The following is a 25252-nucleotide window of genomic DNA, read 5'->3' as shown; positions in this document are numbered from 1 at the left end:
ACCAAAAAAACCCACACCACACCAAAAAAACCACACAAAAAACCCCCTTGAAATGAAATTTATATAGAAAGACCTTTTGTTTGACAGACTAGAACCTCACTATATCCTCAGGACAAAATAACAATCGAAAAACACAGCAGTCTTCAGGAAATATGGCTCTTTCACCTGTGAACAACATTACAAGAGAGCACTTTTCCCACAAGTGCAGTAGATCATTTCTGCAGACTAATCCTGATAATGACTCAAGGAAGGTTTTGAGGTTGTCTGTATCAAGAAATAAAAACTACAAGAAACTTTATGGAGAGGTTTGACACGTTTAGGAACATCGGTTTCTGCGCACAGAATAATCTGGGATAAAATATAAGGAGACCTCAAGGACAGGCTGGTGGTTTTTTTTCCAGGCTTCACAGTTTCTAAAGCTTCTCTGCAGACCACACACCTCTAACCCATCCAGACTGCAGAGCCTGCACCCACTGCTCCTATAGGGAGACTGAAAACAGCCCAACGCCATGCTTTACACACTTTGTGTTTAAAGAAACACACAAAACCAAAACCTCCTTTTTTTACCCCAGTTTGCAAATCACAGCCTTAGCTGATGCTGAAATCATAACAAAGGTGAAGCTTGTGATGTTTTTGTCCTGGCAGGAGTTCACAGTGAGGAAAGGCAGGCACTGCTGCCTGCACTCACCCCCAGGCACCTGCTGTACACCCCAGCTCCTCACCAGGGCCACCAGCAGCACCTGCAGGTCCCTTCAGCCTGTCCCCAACACAGCTGGACTGCCCCGGCTGCACAGCTGGACTGCCCCGGCTGCACAGCTGGACTGCCCCGGCTGCACCGCTGGACTAGACTGTGCTGGCTGCACAGCTGGACTGCCCCGGCTGCACAGCTGGACTGCCCTGGCTGCACAGCTGGACTGCGCTGGCTGCACAGCTGGACTGCGCTGGCTGCACCGCTGGACTGCGCTGGCTGCACAGCTGGACTGCCCTGGCTGCACCGCTGGACTGCCCTGGCTGCACCGCTGGACTGCCCTGGCTGCACAGCTGGACTGCCCTGGCTGCACCGCTGGACTGGACTGCGCTGGCTGCACAGCTGGACTGCCATGGCTGCACCGCTGGACTGCGCTGGCTGCACAGCTGGACTGTACTGCGCTGGCTGCACAGCTGGACTGCGCTGGCTGCACAGCTGGACTGCCCTGGCTGCACAGCTGGACTGCCCTGGCTGCACTGCTGGACTGCCCCGTGCCCAGCCTGCACAGGGCTCTCAGCCCCTGCAGCTCGGGGGGCTGCAAATCACTCCTGTGGCTCTGGGTACTGGGCCAGCAGGGCCCACACCTCATGAGGCATCATCAGCAGAAGTGAACCTGCCCCTGGACATTTAACATTTAACAAAAAAATCACTTTGTTTTCTTGCCATTTTCTCTGTCAAGCTGTGAGTGAAATGACCACGGGGTTATAATAATTACTTGTTATGGTTGACTAGTACTGTACCTTGGCTCAATTTAGTGCTTCTTTGCCAATTTCCCATTGTTTTTTTTAGGGACATGAATTTTTAACTTTGCAGAAGGTGAAATTCATTGCATTAATGACAGACCAACTGGGGTGGCATGAAAAACAGTAAATCAAAAAACAAATATATTCTTACAGAAGACAAAGATTTTTGAGGCTTAACAGAAAATGCTGTGCAGCATTTTCTAGCCTTGCAAGGAGACAGTGTAGCAGACCCACAAGCTCCACAGACCCCGCCAGATTTCCCCGCTGTGGATCTGAGGGGTGTTAAAACCACACACCAGGTCTAAGCTGAAGTCTGAGGCAGAGACAATTTTATGGCATAGCTTTAACTCATAACCTCCTAGGCTGCACCCCTTGATGGGCACACTCAGATGGCTGAAAACTGAAAAAAAAAATCACAAATCATCCAAACCCTCAGTTCAGCTCTCACCACACACATTTAGTGTCCCCTCTAAGCAATACACAGCCTTTCAAAGATGTCTCAGAAACACAAATATTGGTCATTTGTGGAATTGGTTTATCTGTTTATTTATCTGCACACACAGAACTTCAGCTAGTTTGCAATACCACGTCATAACGCTCAGGGGAATACTTAAATCTGCTTTAGTTGTGCTCAACTATCATAACACAAATCGCAAAATGAGACAATTATGTTTCACATTTCAATCTCTATTTTCCTAGAGGTAATGACAAAAAATTGTAAATTTTAATGACGTTAATAATTTAAAAGAACCAAAACATATTTCCAGAAAATACATCCCTGAGAGAACTGGAGGACTGAACAGAACAGCAGTGAGAACAAGGATGCTCATGGAGACAAGCCAGAGATTTATTTGGATTTTTTCAATCTTACCAATACCCTTTGGTGGGTTATTCTAACTCCCCTCCATGCACTACTTACATCTATAAATGAACACTTGTTGAAAATCCACAAAACATCATTCAGTTATCTATTTTTCTAGAATGTTCACCACAGCTTCCCCTGTCGATGGATTTATTCAACATACAAATTGCTGACTTCTCTGCATCCCACCTGAACAGACACACATATATTTGAATAAAAATATTAACCCTTTAAAGAAAGGACACCATCCACTTTTCCTACTTGTTCTAATGCAAGTGTGTGTGATCACCTGTCCAGATCCCATCCTCACTGTCCTCCCACACATCCAGTGCTACTCCTCACTTCTCACCCCCAAAGCTCCCCAAACTCTCTACAGGGATGTAGTCATAATTTAATTTAATTAGCTTTATTTCTATTTATTTCACTGGGTGTCCAGATGTACTTCTAAGATCATAGTGAGTGCCTATACAGTAAAAGAGCCTCTGATTTAACAAACCATTATTCCATCCTACAAATTCTCTTGGGGGGGAAGGGGGGAAGCACACAAAACTATAGTTTGGAAAAGCTGGACAAAACAAACAAAAAATCCATCATTGATATTAGTGTGGAAATTATTATTATTATTAGCTAATAAAACAACTCATCCAAGCTCCTCCCTGACCTTGCTCCTGCTGACTGAGATTCTTTCTGTGTAATTCCACAGAATTAGATTCAGGCCAGTTCTAAACCCCACGCATTTCTTTGGGCAGGATGCAGGTACATCTCCAGTACTGTTCCAAGGCTATGTATAACTTTCAAGCAGAAAGTACCAGAAAAAGAAAACCCAGAGATTTTTGTGGGAATAAATAAATAAATATAAATGCTGGGGTGTTAAAGATCGCAGCCAAAAGGAGAGAAGTGAGATTTCCTTAGGCAAGTAATAAATATAGATTACCTGGAATACAATTAGAATAAATTGTAATTGCAAATTGCTACATTTTGCATTGAAATGTGTCATTTCCTAAATTTTACGAAATTTCCACGTTGTGTTCCTTGTATTTCTATTCAATTTTCAAACTTTCTTACTCTGTATCTTTGTATGATTTGAGAATATCTTGGAATGCCTGCCCCACTTGCATTCATAAATGATCATTAAAAGGTCTGAATTTTTTCAAGAAAAGTAAAATATAGGGAAGTGTTAAAGGTTTACTAACTTCTGGTCATCAAAGTGAACACAAATATCATTACACAGATTGGTGCTTCAAAATGAAACAAAGAACATAATCTTGGGCACTTCCATATGAAGAGAAAAAGTGAGCAGAACCCCAGTCCTGGCCCTAACCAAGCAAAAATTAGGCCACAACAATTGGCATGGGGACTAAATGTTGATCATCCAAAATGCATATAACATAGGCATTGCTGGAAAAACAATTCTCAAAAAAAAGTGAAGAAAAACCACTGCATTCATAAGGGTTTTTTCTCCCAAAGTGAGTTTTCCCAATAATTGCTCCACAGCCATGTGCTAAGAAAACTCTGCTCATCATTCATTATCTTACACCTTCCTACATGCTGCCCTTGGGGAAAAAAGTATCTTGCTGAGATAGACTTTATCTGATAATTACTATTCTATTTTCTGCTCATTTTTCTCAACTTTCAAAAAACATTTTCTAAAGGAAAATAATACAGAAGTTCCCAGATGACAGCTGAGAAGGCACTTGATTCTCAATTCAAGAGGACAGACACACTGGGCACGCCTGATGTGGTGAAAGGAAAGAAAACAAATATTGACAGCAGCAATGGAAGAGCAGGATGGAAATGAAAGTAAGAAATTCATCACACCAGGGGGTTGGTGAGACACTTTCTTGTCCCCCATATAGAAAACTGCCTCCTGTAGACAATGAAACAGCGGTGAAGAGAGACCTATGAAAACAGCAGAAAAAAAGGATTGACCTTGAGTCCAGAGAGGGATTAGCAGAAAGATGCTCTGAGAGGATGTTCTGAGGGGGGAAAGGAGAAGCATCAATAGCCATTTTTCTGCACTCTGCTCTGACTGATCACCTGGGCTGAGCTTGGGAAAGGTTCATCTGTCCACTGAAGATCTATAAATTAATCTGCTAGCAGCACCACCAGCATCAATTGAAAAGCATCATCCGTCCAAAAAGGAAGAATAAGGTCAACTGCTGTCTAAAATTTTTGACTGGTATTCAAGTGATGAGGACAATGTCATCCCCACATGGCCCGGAGTTCCCCAAGTCCCTTAGCACTCTCACTTCCTGTCTAAGGCTTCTCTGATGAATTGTCTACTCTTGCTATATTTCCAAAATTTTTTATTACTTTTTCTAAAAAAAAAAAAAAAAAAAAAAAAAAGAAAAAAAAAATCCAAGAACTTTTCTTCCACATTTCACCTTTCCCTTCTCTTTCTCAGCTAAGAGGGCTTTCCTGACAAATATCATCATAGTTCGGAAAAATTCAACCAAATGCATTAGAGCTTTAGTAGTTTCTCTGTGCTTACTGACTCCAATTTTTTCAAACAGGATCTTTATTGAAGAGTGAAAAGAGGAAATATTCAAAACCAACTTTTTCTGGGTGTTAGTCAGAGTTTAGTTTTATTTTTTAACTAAAGCTTAGGAGAATTTCAGGGGTTTTTTACTAGTGAATACTTTGCTTTCCTATGGAAATTGTATAATACGATGGAATTGGTATAATTCTCTATTTCTATAGCTATTTATTTCAGATTTCTGAATGAAAATGGATTCCCACCAATAACAATTTAGCCCCTGATTTTTTTTTTATGAATGGTTTTGCTTAGCACTGTAACAGCTATTGATGATTTTTTAAAAGCCCCAGTTATTAAGCTCAGGTTAGTACATGAGGATCAACTGGATTTCCACATTCCATCCACCAAAAAAAGGATCTTTTTGCAGGGGCCATTACAAATACAACCTACCTTTCTGCAATCCACCCCACAATGCTACAGTGTAAGCTGTTTGATTTTGATTTGTTTGCTTTTAAATGGGACAAATGACAGCACAACTTCTTCTAAGAGGTAAAGAAATGAGCCCATTTTCAACCTTAGATTCAAGTTACTCTGCATAGCATTAAACTGTGTGTTGGAATACAGGAATACAGACAGTCACCCACTGAGCAGTCCCTGTGAACACCTCCTCACTTCTGAAACCATTGTGCCATCAGAAATACCAACAGGGGTTGGCACTTAACCTGCAAGAACTTCTTTACCCCACACTACATTCCTTTCTAATGACTACCTGATCTTTTAGACAGTAAGAAACTAACATAATGAAATTTCTACTAGTTCTCCCCACTATTGCCATGGTTGCAGTTTGAGAATTTAGAAGTAAATCTTGAATTTCAGCATTTGTTAGTCCATATGGCACAGAATGTGGTGGTTCTAAAACTAAAAAAGAAGTTACTTTGTGTTAATGACAAATGCTCCTTTGTATCTGCTCCCATGTGGACTGATCTGAATCACAATCAATGTAACATAAAAGCAGCAAATGAAAACTGTAGTCAAGAGGGAGCTCTGATCTTTAGCTTTCAGACTTACTTTTTTACACCTTACAATTAAATCTATTTTTAAAACACTAAAAGTGTTCAAGTAATTCATTACTAGGTACTCTTCTACCCAAAGCACACAGAATTACAATATAATCCTGCATTACAGATGACTGATACCAGGAAACACGATGCTCAGCTCATCCCTGGCTAAGTCAAATCACTGAGGTGGCCCTAAGGGTGGATTTGGCTGACAGAATTTAATCAAACACAGCTTTTTCACCAGACAGAGAAGGATGGAGTTCCGTGATGGCTGGAAATCAACCATGAGTCACAGATCCCACACATGAATGTTTATCACCAAAAACTAAATAAATGGCTTGGTAAGAAGTTTGTGCAGTGACTCTGCATAAACTGTCACTGTCATCAGCGGATTGAAAAGAGATCCATGGGCAGACCTAGAGCAGAAGGGGCAGATCAGAAAATGCTCAAAACACAGTTGTATTTGTCTTTCCATACTGACACTGAAATTATTTAGCTGACTTATATAATATGAGTAGGATGAAAAATGAAGAATAAAAAACAAGAGCAGAACCAGGTGTGAAAAGAGACAGATGATGGGATGGAAGAAGGTAACCAAGGTAGTTGTTCCTATACACTCTCATACTTAGATCATAAACCATTTTCCAATACTAGATCTAATTTCCACTGCAGAAGATTAAATTGTATTTCCCTTATATTTCCAGATTGAAGATGTGATCATATTCTTGTTTTATTTGTACCTGAGTTTTTCAGCCTTTAAACATGGGTCATATTTTACCAAGCTTTCATCACACTAAGTGCTTTCCTCTACATTTCCAACATTGTTCTGCGTGTCTGGTTCTGTTCTAAAGTGTTTTGCCCAAAAACTTGCAATGCTGTTGCAACAAAGCCAAGCTGGTGTCAAACAGAGAGAAATAATTGCCTCCCTTATCTCACAATGGATGTTTTTGGTGTCGTATCTGAAGACTACATTTGCTAACTCAGCAGGACCACGACAGCCCTGATTCTCATTCTGGTTTGTACCCACAAGGGTTCGAAGCTGTTCCTGTAGATGCTCACCACCTATACTTCATTCTGTAGCCACAAGCAAAAACACTTCTCTGTATTAAATCTCTTCTTGGAGGAGTGCTGCAAATTCATCTAAAACAACTGGAACTACAACAATATGTTTTTAACAGTCTGGTCATAATGAATAGTTTCTATAAAGTCAGAATCAGGGAACTAAGTAAAAACATTAAACCCCCATTTTTCAAGTAATCACCTCACTTTTCTTTGTCTTCTACTAGATATAAACTTTTTCTTATTACTTTTCATGATCCCCGGTATGAGTCATTTTGCAACACAGCCTTATTTTATAATCCCTTACTTTGTTACACCTTTACACTCTTCCCTAGCCCTTTTCCTAAATCACTTTTTCTTTAGAATTAATCTCTGACTTCAAGTTCTGTGGAGATAATCCACTATCAACCATAAGGACACCTTGTTATGCCTCCATCTTCAGAGAACCCCACAGTTCTTCAGTCACCCTTTACTAGCTGTGTTGTCTTTCCAAAGCATTACTAGTTCCCCAGAGCTGTGCAGCTGGACAATCTTTTGATGCACACCATCCCCATGGTCTTTTTCCCACCTCTCCCTCTTCTCCAAAAAGTGCATGTTACCATGGCATGATCCCTTTCACGCCATAATGAAATCTGAACTCATGGCTTCCTTAACATTTTAAACATGCACAGATAACATCAATGAAAGGTAATTTGTGAAGCTCTGTCTGTATCCCAACCCCACGGTCCCCACTGCCAAGGAGATTAATATCTTCTTTTATTTTAATTTCTGGTCTTCGAGGAATTTCTGTCCAAAAATCAATGCACTTTTAAAAACAGTCTTCCTCAGTGTCTTCTGCATATTTCCAGGCAGAGGTTTGTCCCTCACCTCTCCTCAGCTTCAGAGTGGGAATGGATCGTTTTGACATGTAACACTACATTGTCTTTTTTCCATCCCTACCAGCCCTTCACAAAAAGTGTTCTCCTACATCAACGAGTAGTCTTGTGCTTTGCCTGGCCATGTGTTACAGCTTTCAATTAAACTACTGATTTAAAAAGAAGTTAAAAAAGAAATTAAAGAAATTATGTCATAATAGTGAAACAACTGATTTGAATTATCTGCCAAATTCTGTACCATTCCATTTCCAGGAAGATTAGTTCATTGCTTTTTGTACTAAATTGCACGTAAAAATAGTGAATGTTTAGAAACTCGAAATTCAAATTAAATATATTGATATGAGGGAATAAAATGCTGTGTTTAATTTGATTGTATTTTTGCTTCATATTCCAGTTTCGCAGACTAATTTATCTTTTCTTTACCCTTGGAATGGAGACAATCTTAAAACAATGAAATGTGCCACAAAAAGGGAAATATGGCTTCTAATTCTATTTATACCCCCAGACCTACTGCTGCTGCTAATCAAGCAGCAGACACGGGCTCCTGGAGCACTGCTCCTAGTACAACCACATCCAAATTCAGTTTCAAGTACTGCTCTTGTACCTCTCCCACAGACACGCCCTAGGCAAGGCACAGCATTCTCTCAGAAAAGGCAGAAAAAGAGAAGGGGAGAATGAAAAATGCCATGAGGAGCCAACAGAGATGCTTAATGCCAGGTATGAAAGAGAAAGAAAAGTAAGAGAAAAATAAAGATAATAAAGAGAACTAGGGAAAAAAAAACAGGAAATAAACATCCAAAACACAGGAGCTGTGTGTAACTATGCCCATCTTGCCAAAAGAAGCAGCAGCACACGTCTATCAAACCTGGTGGGTCACTTCAACCATCAAAGGCATAAACAGCAAAGGTTCAAGCAGAACACCATTTATGTTCTAACAGATCTTTCACTGGGTCAAACTGCAAGTCATTGACAACTGCCCACACAGTCAATGACAATAAAGTGTTCTGGACTATTCTGGAGGCACAGCTAAGCATGTAGTAGTCATTGTTTGGAAGGGTTTGCTTTTACACAGATTTATACAGGAATCACACGTGGTCTTGCTTTTAAAAAGCCACCTGGCATGTTTAACCCAGAGTTTAGGTAGAATCACTACCTACATGAAAGCAAGGGATGATTTAGCATTTCTAGATGAATAAAAAAAAAAAGTGCAGATGATGAAATATAAATCAAAAAGGGGGTGGGTAGCTAGAAACGTGTTTTTTTGTTTTTCCTTTCTAATCTCGACTACTTTTGACAGCTATTGCAATATTGAAACATAACCTGTTTGAAGCTAGAAAAGTGAACACACAAATAGAAATATTTTTAAGCAATAAGGTTTTTAGGACTTTGGCTGCCAAGAGGACATATGAGGGCATGATAGTGCCTGAAGAGACCCATCCATCCCTGTGTATTCTCTTACCCTAGAAAACCTGCCAGGTAATGTTTCAGCCTTCCAACCCCACACAAGAAATTGAACTCCCAATCAACCAGGCTTTTTCTGAAGATGACTGAGTCCTTTCTCCCCAGCAATGGCATCCAAACTGAACAGATACCTCAGCACAGACCTGGGCTATTGAAAACTAGCAAACAGGAGTTTGTCAGTACAGCTGTCTGCTCATTTGCTGTGTAATTACCAGCCATACAGATTTAAAGTCAGCTTATCCAAAGCTTGGTGGTCTTGCTTACCTAACAAAATTTAAGTGATAAAATTAGTTCTACCTCTAAAACATAACTCCCACCACTTGGAAAGGCACACAAGGGAAAAAAAAAACCCACAAATTTTTACCGGATTGGCAGTGCAGAGATAGTAAAGTAGATTTAAAGAGAAGATAATGAAATCTCTTATTGAAATAATTCCATGCTATTCTTACATGCTAGTCATTCTTACAGTAGCAGGGTAACTCGAAGTTTCAGTTGTTGGCTTGATGAGAGGTAGGAGACAGAGCACGCTGTAAGGTGCTCTGGGTCAGCAGAGCTCAGTATTCCAGGCTGTCCAAAGCCCTTCAGTGGTTGCTTCCCTGAAGTGCAAAAGGCCTGGAAAGCCTGACTACAATCCAGTGCTCTTCATACAAGGAACCTCCATGGAAAAACTGTCCCAGTGTTCTCTTCCTGCTACTGCCCCTTCAGTCATCAGCCCCACACCTCTCTTCCCTCGCGATGGGATCATTAGGTCAAGGTGAACAGGGAAGTGCAGGGTCCTCAGACAAAAAAAGGACTGGCTGAGGTTTTGGTCCCTTTGCATAATAGACCTCTACTCTCACAGAAACATAACGAAAAAAGCTGATTAGACTGTTGGGAATTAAAAGTTCATTCCGTTCTGCAAATCAGAGTAAGAACCAGCATCATCTTTTCTATCAAATATTCATGCAGTTCCCACTACACTAATTGGAACTATGTACATGGAAAGCTTAATCAGTCTGTCCTCCTGCTAGCATGGGGGGATGCACACTTAAATAAGAAGCAAGCTCTAAGGAACCTCCACCTTTCCACGGATGCATCCATGGAGATGCTCAATGCACCCTCTGACAGCAGCTTTATGCACACACACAAACTCCAACATTTCTGTTAAAGAAAGGACAGCCAGAACATTTCCTCTTCCTTTTGCCTGCAAAGACTTTCCCCAAAGTTTTGTGAGTCTGAAAAGCTTCTCTAATTGTCTGGACTTAACTGCATTTTGAGATATTTATAAATTATGTGCACTGATATTTTTCACTGGAAATTTATTCTCTAAATTCTCAGGCTGCTCTCAGAGCTTCCTTACCCAGTCTTCAGCCACAAAGGAGAAAAATCAAAAGCTTCTAAGAGAGAAGCAGAACTGACACCCTGTGTGATTTGCTTGTGTGTGTACAAGTGTGCACACATTGGTGCACCAGCGCTGCAGGCTTTTATCCCAATGTTACAGAGTCAGGCCTTGTGAAGAGAATTTTAACATCTGAATAATAACAGCAGCAGTAAAAAACTCACAAACACTCCCTCTCTATAAATGTTTAGGGAAATATGCCCTGTATTATCTTTATGTGAATATAAACACTGACTCTCTGGGCATCTTGCTGATGTTTTGTAGAGGGTCATTACAGCAGCTGACAAACCAAGAGGCACTTAAATATAACAAGGACTAGGAAGAATTTATAAAACCTTTACAAGCAGGGATTTCACTCGCTTTCCCTAGCCCCTGTTTAATTACAGAGCCTGTCTAATGCCACTCAACACAATTTATAGTTACTATTAAAAGTTGCCTATCCAAAATTATTAGCTAGGTGCAAAGAAAGAGTGAAAAATTAACAAAGGAATTGGTTATTAAATTAGAGGCTATGCATTTGTAATATAAAAATAAGACAGCGCACACTGTTCTTTTAAAATTAGATATTTTGCTATCTTTAAATAAATCATTATTAAAACAAGGAATTTATAAAAAAAATTATAAAAATAATCATTTATCAGTGATATATAAGTTACTATATATGATACAATACTTCATTGTTTTTTAAACAAGAATCTGAACAGATTCCCATTAGGCCATCATGGCACTACAGTAAAATAAATCATCATTGTAGCAGGACAGGATGCCACGTGCTGCAGAGGGGAAACATTACACTTTGAATTTAAGCTGTTCTGGATCTTGGCCAATACACCACCATAGTCCTGCACTAGAGAAAGCCTGTGTACCATATAAATACATATTTGAATGGACTAAGCTCACTGCTTTCCTCTCCTGGCATCTGTGTGCAGGCTTTCACAGCAGTGGAGGGGGAGCCTCTGCCAGAGAGATGCCTGCATTTGAGATGTCTTTTCAGAAATTCTCTGCTTCCTAAATAGCTAATGAAATAGTGTCAGCAGGGAGGTAAAAATAAGTCTCCCAGCTGCTCTGAGGTATATTGCAAGCTTTATCTTAACCTCTGGTGCTCAACCTGTGCCAATTCAACCAAGACAGACAAGCAATGACACCACAGAGTTTGCACCTTGTGCCATTCAGAAAGCAAAAATGCTACACGTATGCTCAGTTTGGTGTGTCAAAACATATGAAACAAAAGATGGTGATGAGCGAATGCAGCAAGCTGTGTTTTCTCTTTTGGCTTTCTTACCTCATTTACATAGACCCAGTGACTATCCTTTGATGCAAGGTTGGTTTCCACAGCCTACAAAAATAAAAAGAAACATAATAATAAAAATAAATAAAACATGGGAAATATATTCCAGAAAGAATTTATATAAAAATGTACTATCAAGCTCATTTTTGCTTTCATTGCTACTGACACTGTTTCAGCATAGTTCTTCTCATCACTTCCTCTGCTGCTGCATGGAGCAGTAATTAACTGGTGGCAGCCACCTTTCTCTGACTTCAGTTCCTAAACCAAAGGACCCTGCCCGTGTCCATGTACCACAAAAGCAAACTGGGGCAGGGTGGGACACCAGCATAAGGGATCCTGTGATAAATAACTGCACAGAACATGCAGTTCAGGAGATCTAACCTCTCTGTGAGATATCTAATGCATCGACTCAGCTAGGCTTCCTTTTAATGTCTCCCAAATTATATTGTCTCTGGCTCACTACACCTCTGATATTTATCTGTTAACTAACCTAGTTAATTAAAAACGTGACAGTGAGATGCTCAGGTGAAGCTCACACATTTATATGAGAGTTCACACTCTCTCCATATTTACATAAGGCACATGCTTTGCATGGTCACATTTTCTGTCTTCCTGATATGAACTTAGATAATCACTATGTATTATAAAGAAACATCCCATCTCAGCATGTTTATCCATACAGGTACAAGCCACTGGGAAGCTAAAACTGGAGAAGATTGAACTTCTAGTACTGAGAGAGAACCTCAGTTGAATAATCTCACAATATACATGGAAGTTCCTGAGTGTCCCCTTTGTTTGATATAGACAAGCTCACTTCAAGGCACTTAATAGTCTAATAAAGGGATAGCAAGCATGGAGAGATGTACAGCACACTGCTAGTGACATTGTTAATGTCCTGCTTAATACACGATTAAACAATTACCACAGTGTGATCATCTCTCCTAATAAAACAGTGCATGCTTGTATTTCAGGAGGCTGCTCATTACACGGTTTTGAGTGTTCCTGCCTTCAACTACTTCGTTCCTCTGTGCCAGTATGACCCCATTTATTGAACAGATATTCTTATCTCTCTGTTATAAATGGCCCTATGAATCACTGAAATGAACCCAATTTTAAAAATGCAAATAAATACAAACGAACAAAATACTTCCAGTTACTGGTTTTTAACTTGGATAATTTCCATAGTATTTCAAAAATGACTGTGGTGGTACTGAGAGGCTCTGCAGACTAGCACTGGGCTGAGCAGGAGCATCATCAACCACCTTCCTCTTCAGAGCACATTTGCATAATGAGCCTCTCAGTTATTTAGTGTCAGGTGGGATGAATCACCTTCTCTTATGACACTGACTACAGATGACTGGCTTGGCACAAACACCCACGACTTCCAAGGCTGCAGTGGAATGACAAGAGAGCCATCCTTAATAGAGGCTAAGGGATACCTGATTCCATCAAAATATGAACTTCACTAAGTAGCCAACACCAGTATCTCTAACACTAATCTTAGCTTACACTGTGTCCTTAAAAAAGGCATAAATTACTTGCCTAAGCAACTGTGCTTTAAGATTTTGCTCATTTGTGTAGCCCACACAACCAAAAGAGAAAATTGTGGGCAACACACATACCTCTATCTATATCTCATGTCCACAAGCTGAAATACTCCTTTAAAGAGACAAAATCCCAAGAGAAACTGCAAACTCATCGAAAGAGGAAAATCAACACGGACAGAACACAATAATTCTCCTCATCATGAAGAGCATTATAGCCAAGTAACGAAACCTGGTGCCAAAGCAGATGAGAACCACTAGAGATAACACTTCCAACAACATAATCCTCTCCTAAACATGCTGTAAAAAATTATCCCCTTGGTAATTGCCTCCCTTGCATTTCTTTTAAGCTGGGAGGAACATTAAGCTGACCACCTGAGGAACAGCAGCTCTTAGGAAAGATAGCAGCGATAAAGAGGAGGGCAAAAATGTGTACATTTTCTCCCTATTCACCTTCCAAATATATCCAAAGCTGAAATAGCCAGGTGCTGTAACATACAGAGAAAGAGCAAAGTGCTGCTAGCATTAGCAAAGCAGAATTAAATAATGCTCAGGTGCAGAGCTATTGCACTGGCTACATTTAGTGATTCATCTGCAACAGTGAGCAATTTGTATGAATAAATGCTCAGTCTGGGGAGACGCAGGAGCCAGGGAATTTGAAATGAATTATCGTGTCTCATTCTTCTGGGTTCACATATCTGGGCCAAAGTTTTTAAAATGAGGTGCCTAAATTTAGGCTGCTAAGAGTTTATCTTTAGTCATCAGAGTGCCAGTCCATTCAGTGCTCCTCCTACAGAGCCAACGGCTCTGCATTCTAATAGCCTGGAATGCATTTAGAAACATCACCATAGGTAGTCAAGTCCAAATGGCTCTAAATATCTTCTGCTCAGAACTGCAACACACAGTGTGAACCATTACTCGAAACAAAAATGTGCTGGGACAGAGCTAACCTCTTGCATTTTTTCCTTCAGATTTTGTTCCCTACTTACAGACTTGGAATCCAAAAAAATCTTTAAAAAAACCCTACTGAAAAACAGCTCTCAGGTTTCAACTTTCTGATATCACCAGTGTGTTGCCAGAGGCTCATGAAAGTTAAGCAGTGTGAAAAGCAAGGTCCTGGAGACCTGTGTTAGCATAAGGAAATTTAATGAGAACTCTCAAAGTAAGAAAGAATTTAATGTTTGTAACTTAGCAAGGTGTTTTTACTTTAAAGAGAAAAAGGTATCAGCACTTGGGAGATCATGGTCACCCATTTTTAATTATTCAAGCTGTTCAGGATCTTGCCAATTGCTTGAGATTGTGTCCATCCATTCAAAAAGAAAAAGAATTCTCTATGAAACATCCTTGAAGGACCTATTCCATCCTCTTTGATAAATGCACCCTATATAAAGAAAGTAGGCTGTGAATTTGTGAGATCACTGTGCCTGAGTAAAAGCGCTGCCACCTATTGGGGAAGATTCACAGGTTAAAATATGCTACCGTTTTTTATGGAAAAAAAATATTAATATATGGGCAAAGTGTCCTAGTTCATTTTTATACTTTCCTTGTGGATGGAGTCTAGGTGACACTTGGGAGTAATGCTTCACAATATTTCTACCAAATAGAAAATCTGCTTTTGAGATAAACAGCACACTGAAAATTAAACTGCATCTATCTTTCATTTGCTTTACCTCAGAGTAGCACATAACTTCTACAAACGCAGAAAAAAAGAGGTGTATTTGAGATTGTGCCCTTCTTCCTCCCCAGCTACCCTTCAAGAGCCAAGTGTGAAATACAGAACGCAGACAAGAGAACTGTAATTCACTCCGTGGACCACTGCAAGTGACAACTTACAAATGATACTATCAGAACTGGGCCAGAACTGGAAGATGGGAAGGGGAGCAGTGAATGCAGGAAACTGTTTACAATTCCTCAGCAGAAAGCATTTGAAATAGAAATGAAATAAGAAGACACCGAAAATCAAAATACGGGCATTAAGATTTCAGCTCTCATAGCAACACTGATAAAAGAAAAGAGTAAGAAGCTTCCTGAAAAATAATCAAAGATAGTTTCATATATATAGTTTTTTTTACTTTTAAATGTATAACTTAAAATAATTTACTGCTAATCCATGACAACATTATTTTATTGGAATACAGTGGAAAACAAATATTTACATTGCCTTTATGAATAAGTAACTCGGTTCATTATTTTATCTAATGGCAGTTGCAGGATTAAAAGAAGTTGAAAGTAAGCAGTAAATACTGCTATGATCAGAAATAATTCTGCAGAGGGGAGAAAACAACAAAAAAAAGGAACAGACACAATCCTTTCCTGATGCTCTCAAAAAATCTGAAACTGAAAACCTCTCCAAGCAGGAGAAGGCTCTTTCCCACAACACCTGGCTGCTCTGCCAGGCTCAGCACCTATAGTCACAAACCTGCTGTCCCCTCCCTGTGCACCCAGGGGAACAGGAATGTCTGGAAGCCCTGTAACCAGCCCTGGGACCCTAGAAGGAAATGTCTTGCAGATGGCAAACACAGATATTCCTGTCATGTCTCAATTTTTGGAAACAAAGATGCCACCTTGAAATCCAAGATATAAAAGACCCACCAGACTGTTTTGCTAGGAGGAATACCAAAGTAGCAAAAGTTATTACTTGCACATCCTTTAATTTAATGGTGAGGATACAGAGCATCAGAGCTTTCCACAATGACAAAAAAAACAAAGCGGAGGGCAAATGGGGGAGTTCAAAGACAATAATTTGAAAAGAGTGTCCTAAGAGACGCTGGAAGAACTCAAAACCAAGTCTCTTGCCAACTGCTATGGTTTAACCCCAGCCAGCAGCTAAGAACCATGCAGCAACTTGCTCACCTCCCTCACCTCTCCCAGTGGGACAGAGAGCAGAATCAGGAAAAAAAAATGTAAAAGCTGCGGACTGAGATAAGGACAGTTTAATAACAACAACAACAACAAAATCTTTGAAAAATAACTGTAATGAAAAAGGACGTAACAAGAAGACAGAAAAATGAACCCCAGATTGACAATGATGCACAGTCCAGCTGCTCCTCACCTGCTGACCAACGCCCAACCCTTTCCTGAGCAGCCACCAGTGCTCCCAGCCAGCTCTCCACAGTTCATAGACTGGGCACGATGCTCTATGCTGTGGAATGTGCCTCTGGCTGCCCTGGGTCCATATCCTGGCCATGTCCCCTCCTGGCTCCTGGTGCCCCTCCTCAGGGGCAGAGCATCAAACTGAGAAGCCCTTGACTGGGGGTGAGCACCCTTGGCAACAACCACCACAGCAGCGTGTTATCGGTGTTCTCACAGTGAATACAAAACACAGCACTGAACAGCCACAAGGAGAAAAATTAACTCTCTCCCAGCTGAAAGCGGGGCAGGAACCGATGAGCAATCACAGCTGTCATCAGGGAGCAGAGGCACCTGCACTGCAGTGAGGGCTCCGTGTCCCCAGCTGTCCCCAGGCCACAGCTGCGGCCTCAGTCCCTGTCACAGAGCTGCTCCTCACAGCTGTGTCCCACTGCAGACCCACCCTACTGACAACACACCAGGCCAGCCCCGGGGGCCTGTGCTGAGGAAATTCCCTGTCCCAGCATCCAGGGCTGCAGTGGGTCCCACTGGCAGCACCTGAGTGACAGCTGAGGGACAGAGCCCCCTTCTCACCTGCACCCTGCACTCACAGACCAGCTTCCCTCACTGCCCCAGTCCCAGGCTCCATGGCGGTGTCACAGGCATCCCAGACCTTAAAACAATTTAATCGTGGTACAGTCACAAAATGACAGCTTGAGCTGGTGCATCTGAAAAGAGACCACAAGCGAAGGAACCCGTGAGTTTTATCCCCCCACAGTGTGAAGAAGGGGAAGTCTGGGGGCTGTTCCATTGGCTTCTGCCACATCCCGCAGTGTCCCTGGCCCCTTGCCATGCCAGGGGGTGTCAGTTCAGCCCCTCTGCTCTCAGGCTCCCACCCAGAGCTGCTGAACCTAAAGCGTCCCTCAGAACTGAGGGCAAAACCCAGGCCCAGACCTGCTGGCCACGGCACACCTGAGGAAACAGCCTGCAGAAGAGCTGAGTTCTTCCCAGAGAGCAGCATGACAATGATGGATAAACCCATTCTTTACCTTTTTAAACTTATTTTTAATTATTATTCATAAAGAAGGTGTGAGCAAAGGAGGGCTTGGGGAAGTAGTCATGTCTAAATCTCAGTTCTTTGCGAATCTTTCATAAGGGATCAGTCTCATTAAATCATTACCTGCCCAATTTACATTTGCTCCTGAATAGGTTTCAAATGAAAATTGTTTCCAGCTCTTCTCCCAAGTAAGTTTGCTTCCAAAAGGAACTTTTTTTGTTGTTGTTTTTTCTTTTCCCTTCATATCTTTGGAGAAATTATTTGCCTACTGTTTTTTCTTTCCCCCATCCACCAAGAATGAGAAAAAAAATATTAGAACCATTCTGAAATCTACTGTACTAAAACTGCAGTAGGAGAGAAAAAAACCCCACTATCTTCTGTATATCATTTTGTAACCTGAGTCAAACTTAGGTCCAGCTGCCAGGTTTCATTGCAGGAGATAGATCTGGATTTTTTAAAATAGCTTTGTTCTTGATTTAAACGTCCAGGAAAACATCCTAAAAATCAGGAAACTGGTTTTGATCCCAAAGAAGAGCTACAGACCAAGCTTCCACTGCAATACACCTGACAGTAATTGATTGGGCAATATCAAAGTGCACCTGTTTATCTGGGAAGCTTTGTGTATGTCTTGGATACAAATAAGTTAAGATAGCAGATATGAAAAAGTCAATTTTGGTAGAACAGATGGGTTCATTCTATATCCCCTTGATACCCAACTTATATTTAGAAATCTCTTCAATTAAAATAGGGCAGTTCTTGTCCAGGTGTGACTTGCATACGTAATAGCACTTCACAGAAAAACAGTTTCTCTGTGCCACAGACTGAGATTTTTGTACTTCCCTAGAACCTTCTTTCCTTTGTATTTTAAATAAATACCTCTTGGCTCAGTATCTCTAGAGGAGCATTATTAGATTAAAAATAAAGTAAGCGTTACTAGCCACAATAAATAAATTATTTATATAAATATTATAATTCTTACAGCATACTAAAGAGCACTCCAAACTGATACTATTTCTAAAGTTTAATTGTTAATGGTAACATTAGAATGTAAGTTAAAACAAAAATTTCCAGTACAACATCCCTACTCTAGATAAAACTTCATAAAACTAAGATAATTCAGACTAAGAATCTTGAAGATAAAATCTAAGTTGCATTAAACTGGATCAAGACTGCAGGTTTATTTTTTTTATTTAATAAAGGCTAACTAAAATTTCTAAATATCATTTCAAAGTGAAATATGAAATATTTTCTTCTCTAAATGATAAAATGGGAATTTAAAGAGTTTCCACAACGTATTTTTCAGAAATTTCACTGAAACTGTCCCTTTCTAACTGAACCTCATTTTCCAACAATTTGAATTTTTACCAAAGAAGTGTTGCCAGAAATTCCATATTCTTTCCTCTTCCAGAAGTTATTCCCAGAACTGTGTGTGTAATGTTTTTTCCAAAGCACCCAGCAGGCTCACCCGTGTTTCCCTGGTCACCACTGCTCGTGTCAGTAACAGAATCCATTTTACTACACTTACACCAGGAGCTGTCAGCTCTGAATCCTGGCACACAGCAGCTCCCTACAAGCCATTAATGAACCACAAGCATGGCACGCCTTCAGCATCCACATTTTTTGATATTTCTCTATGTGTATGACTCGATTCTATAAACACATTACCAACAGTCCTCTCTCAGCGGGGACTTTTTTTCAAGTTATTTTCACTGTTACATTAAAATATAAAGCCTGATACTTCTGAGAACTGCACTGCTGAGAAAAGCTGTTCTTCCTCCGTGCTCCTGACAAAGCACAAGTAATAACTGAAAGGCTATCGTGAGATCTGATGGCATTTTAACCATTCCAGGCTCCTCCATTAACACAAGCCTATAAACCTGGCATGCTCGGCCTGAATTCCCCTCAAAAGAGAGGCCAAATGGGTCATGGAGATCTCTATGCTCTCATTAGTCTGAGTCAGCTCTGCAGGGTTCCTGCTCCCCACAAACTCTGTAATATTTCATTTATGTTCTGTACAAACGATGCGCGATGGTCCTGTCTTGACCTCTGTCTCAGTTCCTTCTCAAGATAAACAACTCAGCCTAATGGGGTGGGGAACAAAAATTAAAAAAAAAGAAGGGTTGGAAGAAGGAAGGGAAAAAGGAGAAAAAAAAAAGAGGAAAAACCAAAATACGTCCCTGAGCGAATTCCCAAATACAATCCACAACTGAATCCCATTTTTTGGTTGCTAACAAGGCATTTCATACAAAGAGTTAGAGTAAATATGACCCAAACCTTCACCTGCTTTTAGCACACACCCCTGGAGCTGATGAATGCTAATTAGAAGGTGTACCTGACATTTTGCATTTATCAATATAATTTGATAACAACTCAAACCACAGTATACAATTTAAAGTTTGCACTGCACTAGTTGCCCATTTCCTAGGTCATAGTTGACCAGAAAAAAAAGTACACTGAAGGAAATCTAAATAAAATGTAAATGTTAATCACGAGAAATACTCAAGATGAAGAAAACTATAGGAAGACTGTGAGAAGACTACTGAAACAGCTACACAGCTGTATTGTTCTTGAGTAACTACTGCAACACATGTGGCACTGCCTAGCATTTTAGCCTTAATCATTTTGATGTAATGCACTGGGATTTCTGTTTAATCTGATTCCCATTTCATACGTAATGCTTATTACAGTCAATCTCCGTTGCCATTCCATTTAGTGCACATTCCACTGAATGATGCATGAAAATGCCGAACGTGGAACTCCTCCAAAAGCGTTCAGGAAGAATGTGCTCTTCAAAGCTCAAATGTCACACAGTGTTTATAAACACGGTAACTGCTGACCATTTAACTGCATGGCACAGTAGTGACACTGGATAATTGCACAGCTGTCAGAAAGCAATATTTCTGTAAAGACATGGATCTAATGTTAACTAAAGAACAAAACCTCCCAGAAACACGGTACTTAAAATTTTACCACAGCCACATGCCAAGTTGAATTTGAAGACCCAATGAATTCTTTTAAAAGAATAACTAAATTTTGCTCACTTTCATACACTTTTTTTTTAATAATAGGTTTGTACCTCTATATTTGATTAAGAAAGCCTCTGCTTTTTTAGAGACATTTACAGAGAATTTTGTAATGTTTTGATGAGAACTGTACACCTGAGTCACACTTCAAAGAATAAACCAAAATTCATCAGAACTCCCAGCACATGGAGGTTGGCTTTTTTGTTTGTTTGATTTGATTGTCCATCCATCGTCCAATAAGAGAAGAAATTTCCATTAAAACAATATAGCAGTTTAAGTCTTCTGTTTGGAATGCCTAGAGGGGATTGACTGGACATTGGTCTGAAGGCTGAAAATGTATAAATGTATAAACAGGAGATGGTAACTATTCCATTAAAGATGCAAACTTTTACTTCTCTGACAGGCACCCAACACCAAACAATGAAAACACAACCTACACATTCCTAATTCCCCCCTTCAAAAGGCCCATGCTTTGTCCTGACAGCATGATAGCTGAAGCTCTGAGAGTCATATCACAAACTCTGAAATGAAAGAACCAGCTACAGGCTGAAGAGACCACATCAATTTTCAGGAATTTACAGTTTAATACTGATTTACTGCCTCCAGCACAAAATTGCCAATCACACTGCAAAGCTGTTACTTAACGTAGGTTATGGGGTTTTAAACTCTGTGAACTTGGAAAGGTATATCAACATCAAAGCTTGCCCTGTCCAATATCCATATTTTCATCCATTCACATACATTCTATCTCTTCTCTTAAATTTTTTTAAAAATCATGACTGGTTTTAAAGGAAAGATGGCAATAGTCAGCCTGAAACATAATCCCATTCAAAACAGTCCTTTTCTGCCTACAGCACTCCTCTGCTTTAAATTGCAAAATAAATACATAAATAAAGCAAAGCCCTCACAGGTCTGAGGACCTTCCTGTCAGTCACAGGGTACTTTACATGCACCAACAGTGCCACAGGCTGTGTGAGCACTAAAGAGCACCTCAAAGATCACCTCAGCCATCTCAAACCACAAGACTTCTGCTGACCAGCCCTGCCAGGAGAATGAGCATTTGCTGCTCCTTGCACTGCCCGAGGACACAGGGCTGCTGTGCATTTTCTCAGGATGCTGGAGGAGGAGGGAAACCCCTGGGGAGCAGCAGTGGTGCTGTGGAAGGGCTCCCTCTCCCTCGGTGTGTCCACAGCTCTAAAGGCTTTATGCAAAGCCTTGAAGGGCACACGGAGGCAGCAGCCACCCAGCAGGGTGTGCATGTACAGCTCGTGCCAATGGGAAGCAGACACAAATAAATTCACTTTTTGTTCGCAGATTTTTCCTTCAAGCAGATGTTCAAATATTCACCACTTGGGCCCAATCCCGTGATGTTTTGCACCTACGCTTTCTCAAAGCTTGCAGAGATGCGCTGGAAGCCCCACGGTGATCTCATTACTGCCAGTCTGCATCAGTTTTATCTCTGGCAGCAAGAAAGGTATTAAAAATATACATTACAGTAATGGGCCATGAGCAGATTTGACTGGAAAACATAATTACTTTTCCTAAAGGCTTGCACACAGTTATTCAGAAGTGTGTGGCAAAGTTACTCATTTAAAAAAAAACAAAACCCAACATATTTCATCCTTGGAAAAAAATTCTGCTTCATCTAACTAACACAAGCTCACACAGTGTTTGCAGAGTTATAGACAAATGGAGTTTTGAGCTCAAACCCTTGCACACTGTCTGGAGCAACAGCTTATCTTCTGACTCAAGGGACACCTGCATACATTATAGGCTATGCCTTGATTCTGCACTTTAAACTAAGTAATTTTTAGCATTTTAAGTCGTGCATTTTTTTCCCCATTGTTTCTAAGGCAGAATTTAGACAAAACACAGATTTTTGTTAGAATTTCCATGTACCTGAGTTTCCCTACAAATCCAGAGGAGGAAAAAAGAGAAACTCATAAGTCTCTAATTTAAAATACGAGGTGGTTTGACTTGTGACATATTATCCTTAGCACTGGTTTCTATCATTCCATCCATGCAGGTATGAAAGGATGCACAGGGGAAATTTCTATTATGTTTAATTAAAGTAGCCTACACCTCAGTGACAAAAAAATAAAGTCCACTGTATGGTACATCATTTATGAAGGATAATTTATGTAGAGGACTATCAGTCTATGTTTTAAACCTCTAATGATCTGCTTAGAGAGAAAAAAAACAGTCCCCAAATATTATGGAATGTACAGAGTTTGAATTTAACAATTACGTTTGTGACAAGCTATGACTAGAAAACACAAAATCATTTAAGTGTCTATCCCATTAAAATGGATTCAAATTTCAGGCTTATGTATGGAAGCATCCATCAAGTGTTGATTTCTTTTCCTGAAGATGAAGTGGCAGCAACCTGTTGTGTAACAATACAAAAGAGCACTGTACAAGGAATTTGGCATGAAATCCATCCTCCTTGAGGGAAAATCTGTGGGAGATGCAAATAAGAACCAAGCCTATTAGCTGATGATAGCTCTATTCGTAAGGTTTGTGCTGTGGTCAAATTTCTCTGTTTGCAGAATCTACTCAGGCACAGCAAACTTTTGAGCAAGGCCATTTTAGCATGTATTACAGATATCTTCACCTGCAACTGATACTCCTCTCTGCAAAGAGAAACAGAGATGCTGCAGGGAGCAAACAGACAAGAAAATAAAGAAACCAGAACAACTCAGAAAGCACAGAGGAAGACAAAATCCAAGGGCTGAGACCTATGGGTGATGAGGACAATACACGAAGATTAAAAAACATAAATGAAGTAGAGGAAAAAGAGGACAGGGGAGGGAGGAAGTAACCACAAACCACATGAAGGAAAAGTAAAGTTGAGAAGATTGGAGATTCACACAATCCCAGGAATTGTTGAATTGCAAGAGGGACAAATTGACTGGCCTGCCATCAGAGAGCACAGAGGGAAGAGGTCAGCTAGCTAGGACAAGAAATACGGCCTTGAGACAGAAAAGAAAAATAAAGAGGAAAAAAAGTCTTTCTTCACTTAGGTCAGGTGTCACTGTAAAGTTACCTCTGGATAAAGTAAGAGTTATATATAGGTGACATAGATGTACAGTGCAAATGGAAGCAGGATGCATCTAATGAACAGGAATAGACAGATAAGACTTGTGACAGAAAGAAACAGTCAGCAAATGCCACTGCTGAAAAGTATTTTCATTAAGTGAACATTTCTTAGCTGATTCTTTTAGATAATACTTCAGTGTTGGGCTTGAGGGACTAAGTCTGAAGCTAATACAAGAAAATTAAATATTAAAAAACGTACAGGGCTTGCGGTCTCTACTTCTAATTTGTAAGACTATAATTTTTTTAATGAGGATATACTGACAGCCATATCCAAAGAGGGCAGTGCAAGATGCAAAACCAGCAATAAGAAGAACACAAGTGTGGTGACACTTTATTCAGAAAGGGAATGATACTTACATAGTAAGATAACAGACAACGAAAAATAAACAGGGATATCACGGAACCTGTGTGAGGGGAGTAAAGAAAAATGTCTTGGGATGGCAGCCTTACAGTCAAAGCTGAACACAGAAGAATCATCTTTACCTAGCAAAATGTTCTGCAGGGGTGGTGAATATTTAATAAAATTTACATTCTCAAAGTCAGAGCATAATGATAATAACAATAACATTATTAATAATAACAATAATATCATTAATAATAATAATAATAAATCTTGTAACAAAGTGCAGTCATTAGTTAAATGAAGCTAAGTACAGTCAAGCTTCCTAGCTTCACAGCAGAGACCTTAAGAAATTCCAAATTTCCTCTGCCATCCTCAGATTTTGAAGTTTTCACCTATCCAGTTTACTCAGCAGGCAGTCCTTTGGAACCTGAGAGCTTTAGTTGCTTATTTACTGTTATCAGCAATGAATCAGACAAATACTATCAAAGGAATTAATTATGATGGAAAGCTAGGAAGTACGATAAATACACGGGTATTTAGAGAGCATTTAAAACATGATGATTTCTAAAGCCAGATAATATAATTATGCTGAAATTCACTACTATGAAAAATAAGGTCATACACTCAAGATAACAAAGAAAATCTATTATTTGAAGCTTCATCAGTTTGAAAAACACCAGGGGTGTTCTTACAGGTTCATTATCTGTGGTCTAGCAATCTGTAAACCCTGAACAACTAGACTTTAAGATATATACAGACACAGCTGGATAGACAGTTACAGCATATAGCAGGTGAAATGCTGTCAGTAGAGTAAGGAAGAATGCATAGCAACAAAGAGAGGCTCCTGAAGTCACTGGTAGGCTGAGAGTAGAGTTTAAGTCTGGACAGCTGAGTAGCAGAATGATAACACAATATTTCCTGCATTTCAAGTACTGTATTAAGCTAAAAAGAGGATAAAAAGAAAGCATCCCACCTGCTAAACTCACATGGCCATGCCAGCACAAAGATACACGGATACAAGTATTATCATAGATATATTCTGGACAAGAAGAAAAAGGTTTCTTCCAAGTCTTATGTGGAGATTCTATATTCACCTCACAGCGGTAGTGGCAGGCCAAACCACACAGTTTCCTTTCAGGAGCATGATTAGTTTATGGAAGTGATTATGG

The 25252-nt window shown here is 40.1% G+C and overlaps 1 protein-coding gene across 4 annotated transcripts in view; it reads right to left on the bottom strand.

Moving 5' to 3' along the window:
• The window catches only part of GRID1 (glutamate ionotropic receptor delta type subunit 1), a 485278-nt gene that overhangs the window by 104196 nt on the left and 355830 nt on the right, over positions 1-25252 (bottom strand). For all 4 annotated transcript variants that reach the window (XM_063406045.1, XM_063406046.1, XM_063406048.1 and 1 more), the window contains one exon: positions 11943-11996. In XM_063406045.1, coding sequence (XP_063262115.1) covers positions 11943-11996 — 54 coding nt within the window. The remainder of the gene's footprint in view (positions 1-11942; positions 11997-25252) is intronic.

The sequence above is a fragment of the Prinia subflava genome, chromosome 9, assembly GCF_021018805.1.
Source record: "Prinia subflava isolate CZ2003 ecotype Zambia chromosome 9, Cam_Psub_1.2, whole genome shotgun sequence".
Classification (NCBI taxonomy): Eukaryota; Metazoa; Chordata; class Aves; order Passeriformes; family Cisticolidae; genus Prinia; species Prinia subflava.
This window is presented reverse-complemented; position numbering and strand designations above follow the sequence as displayed.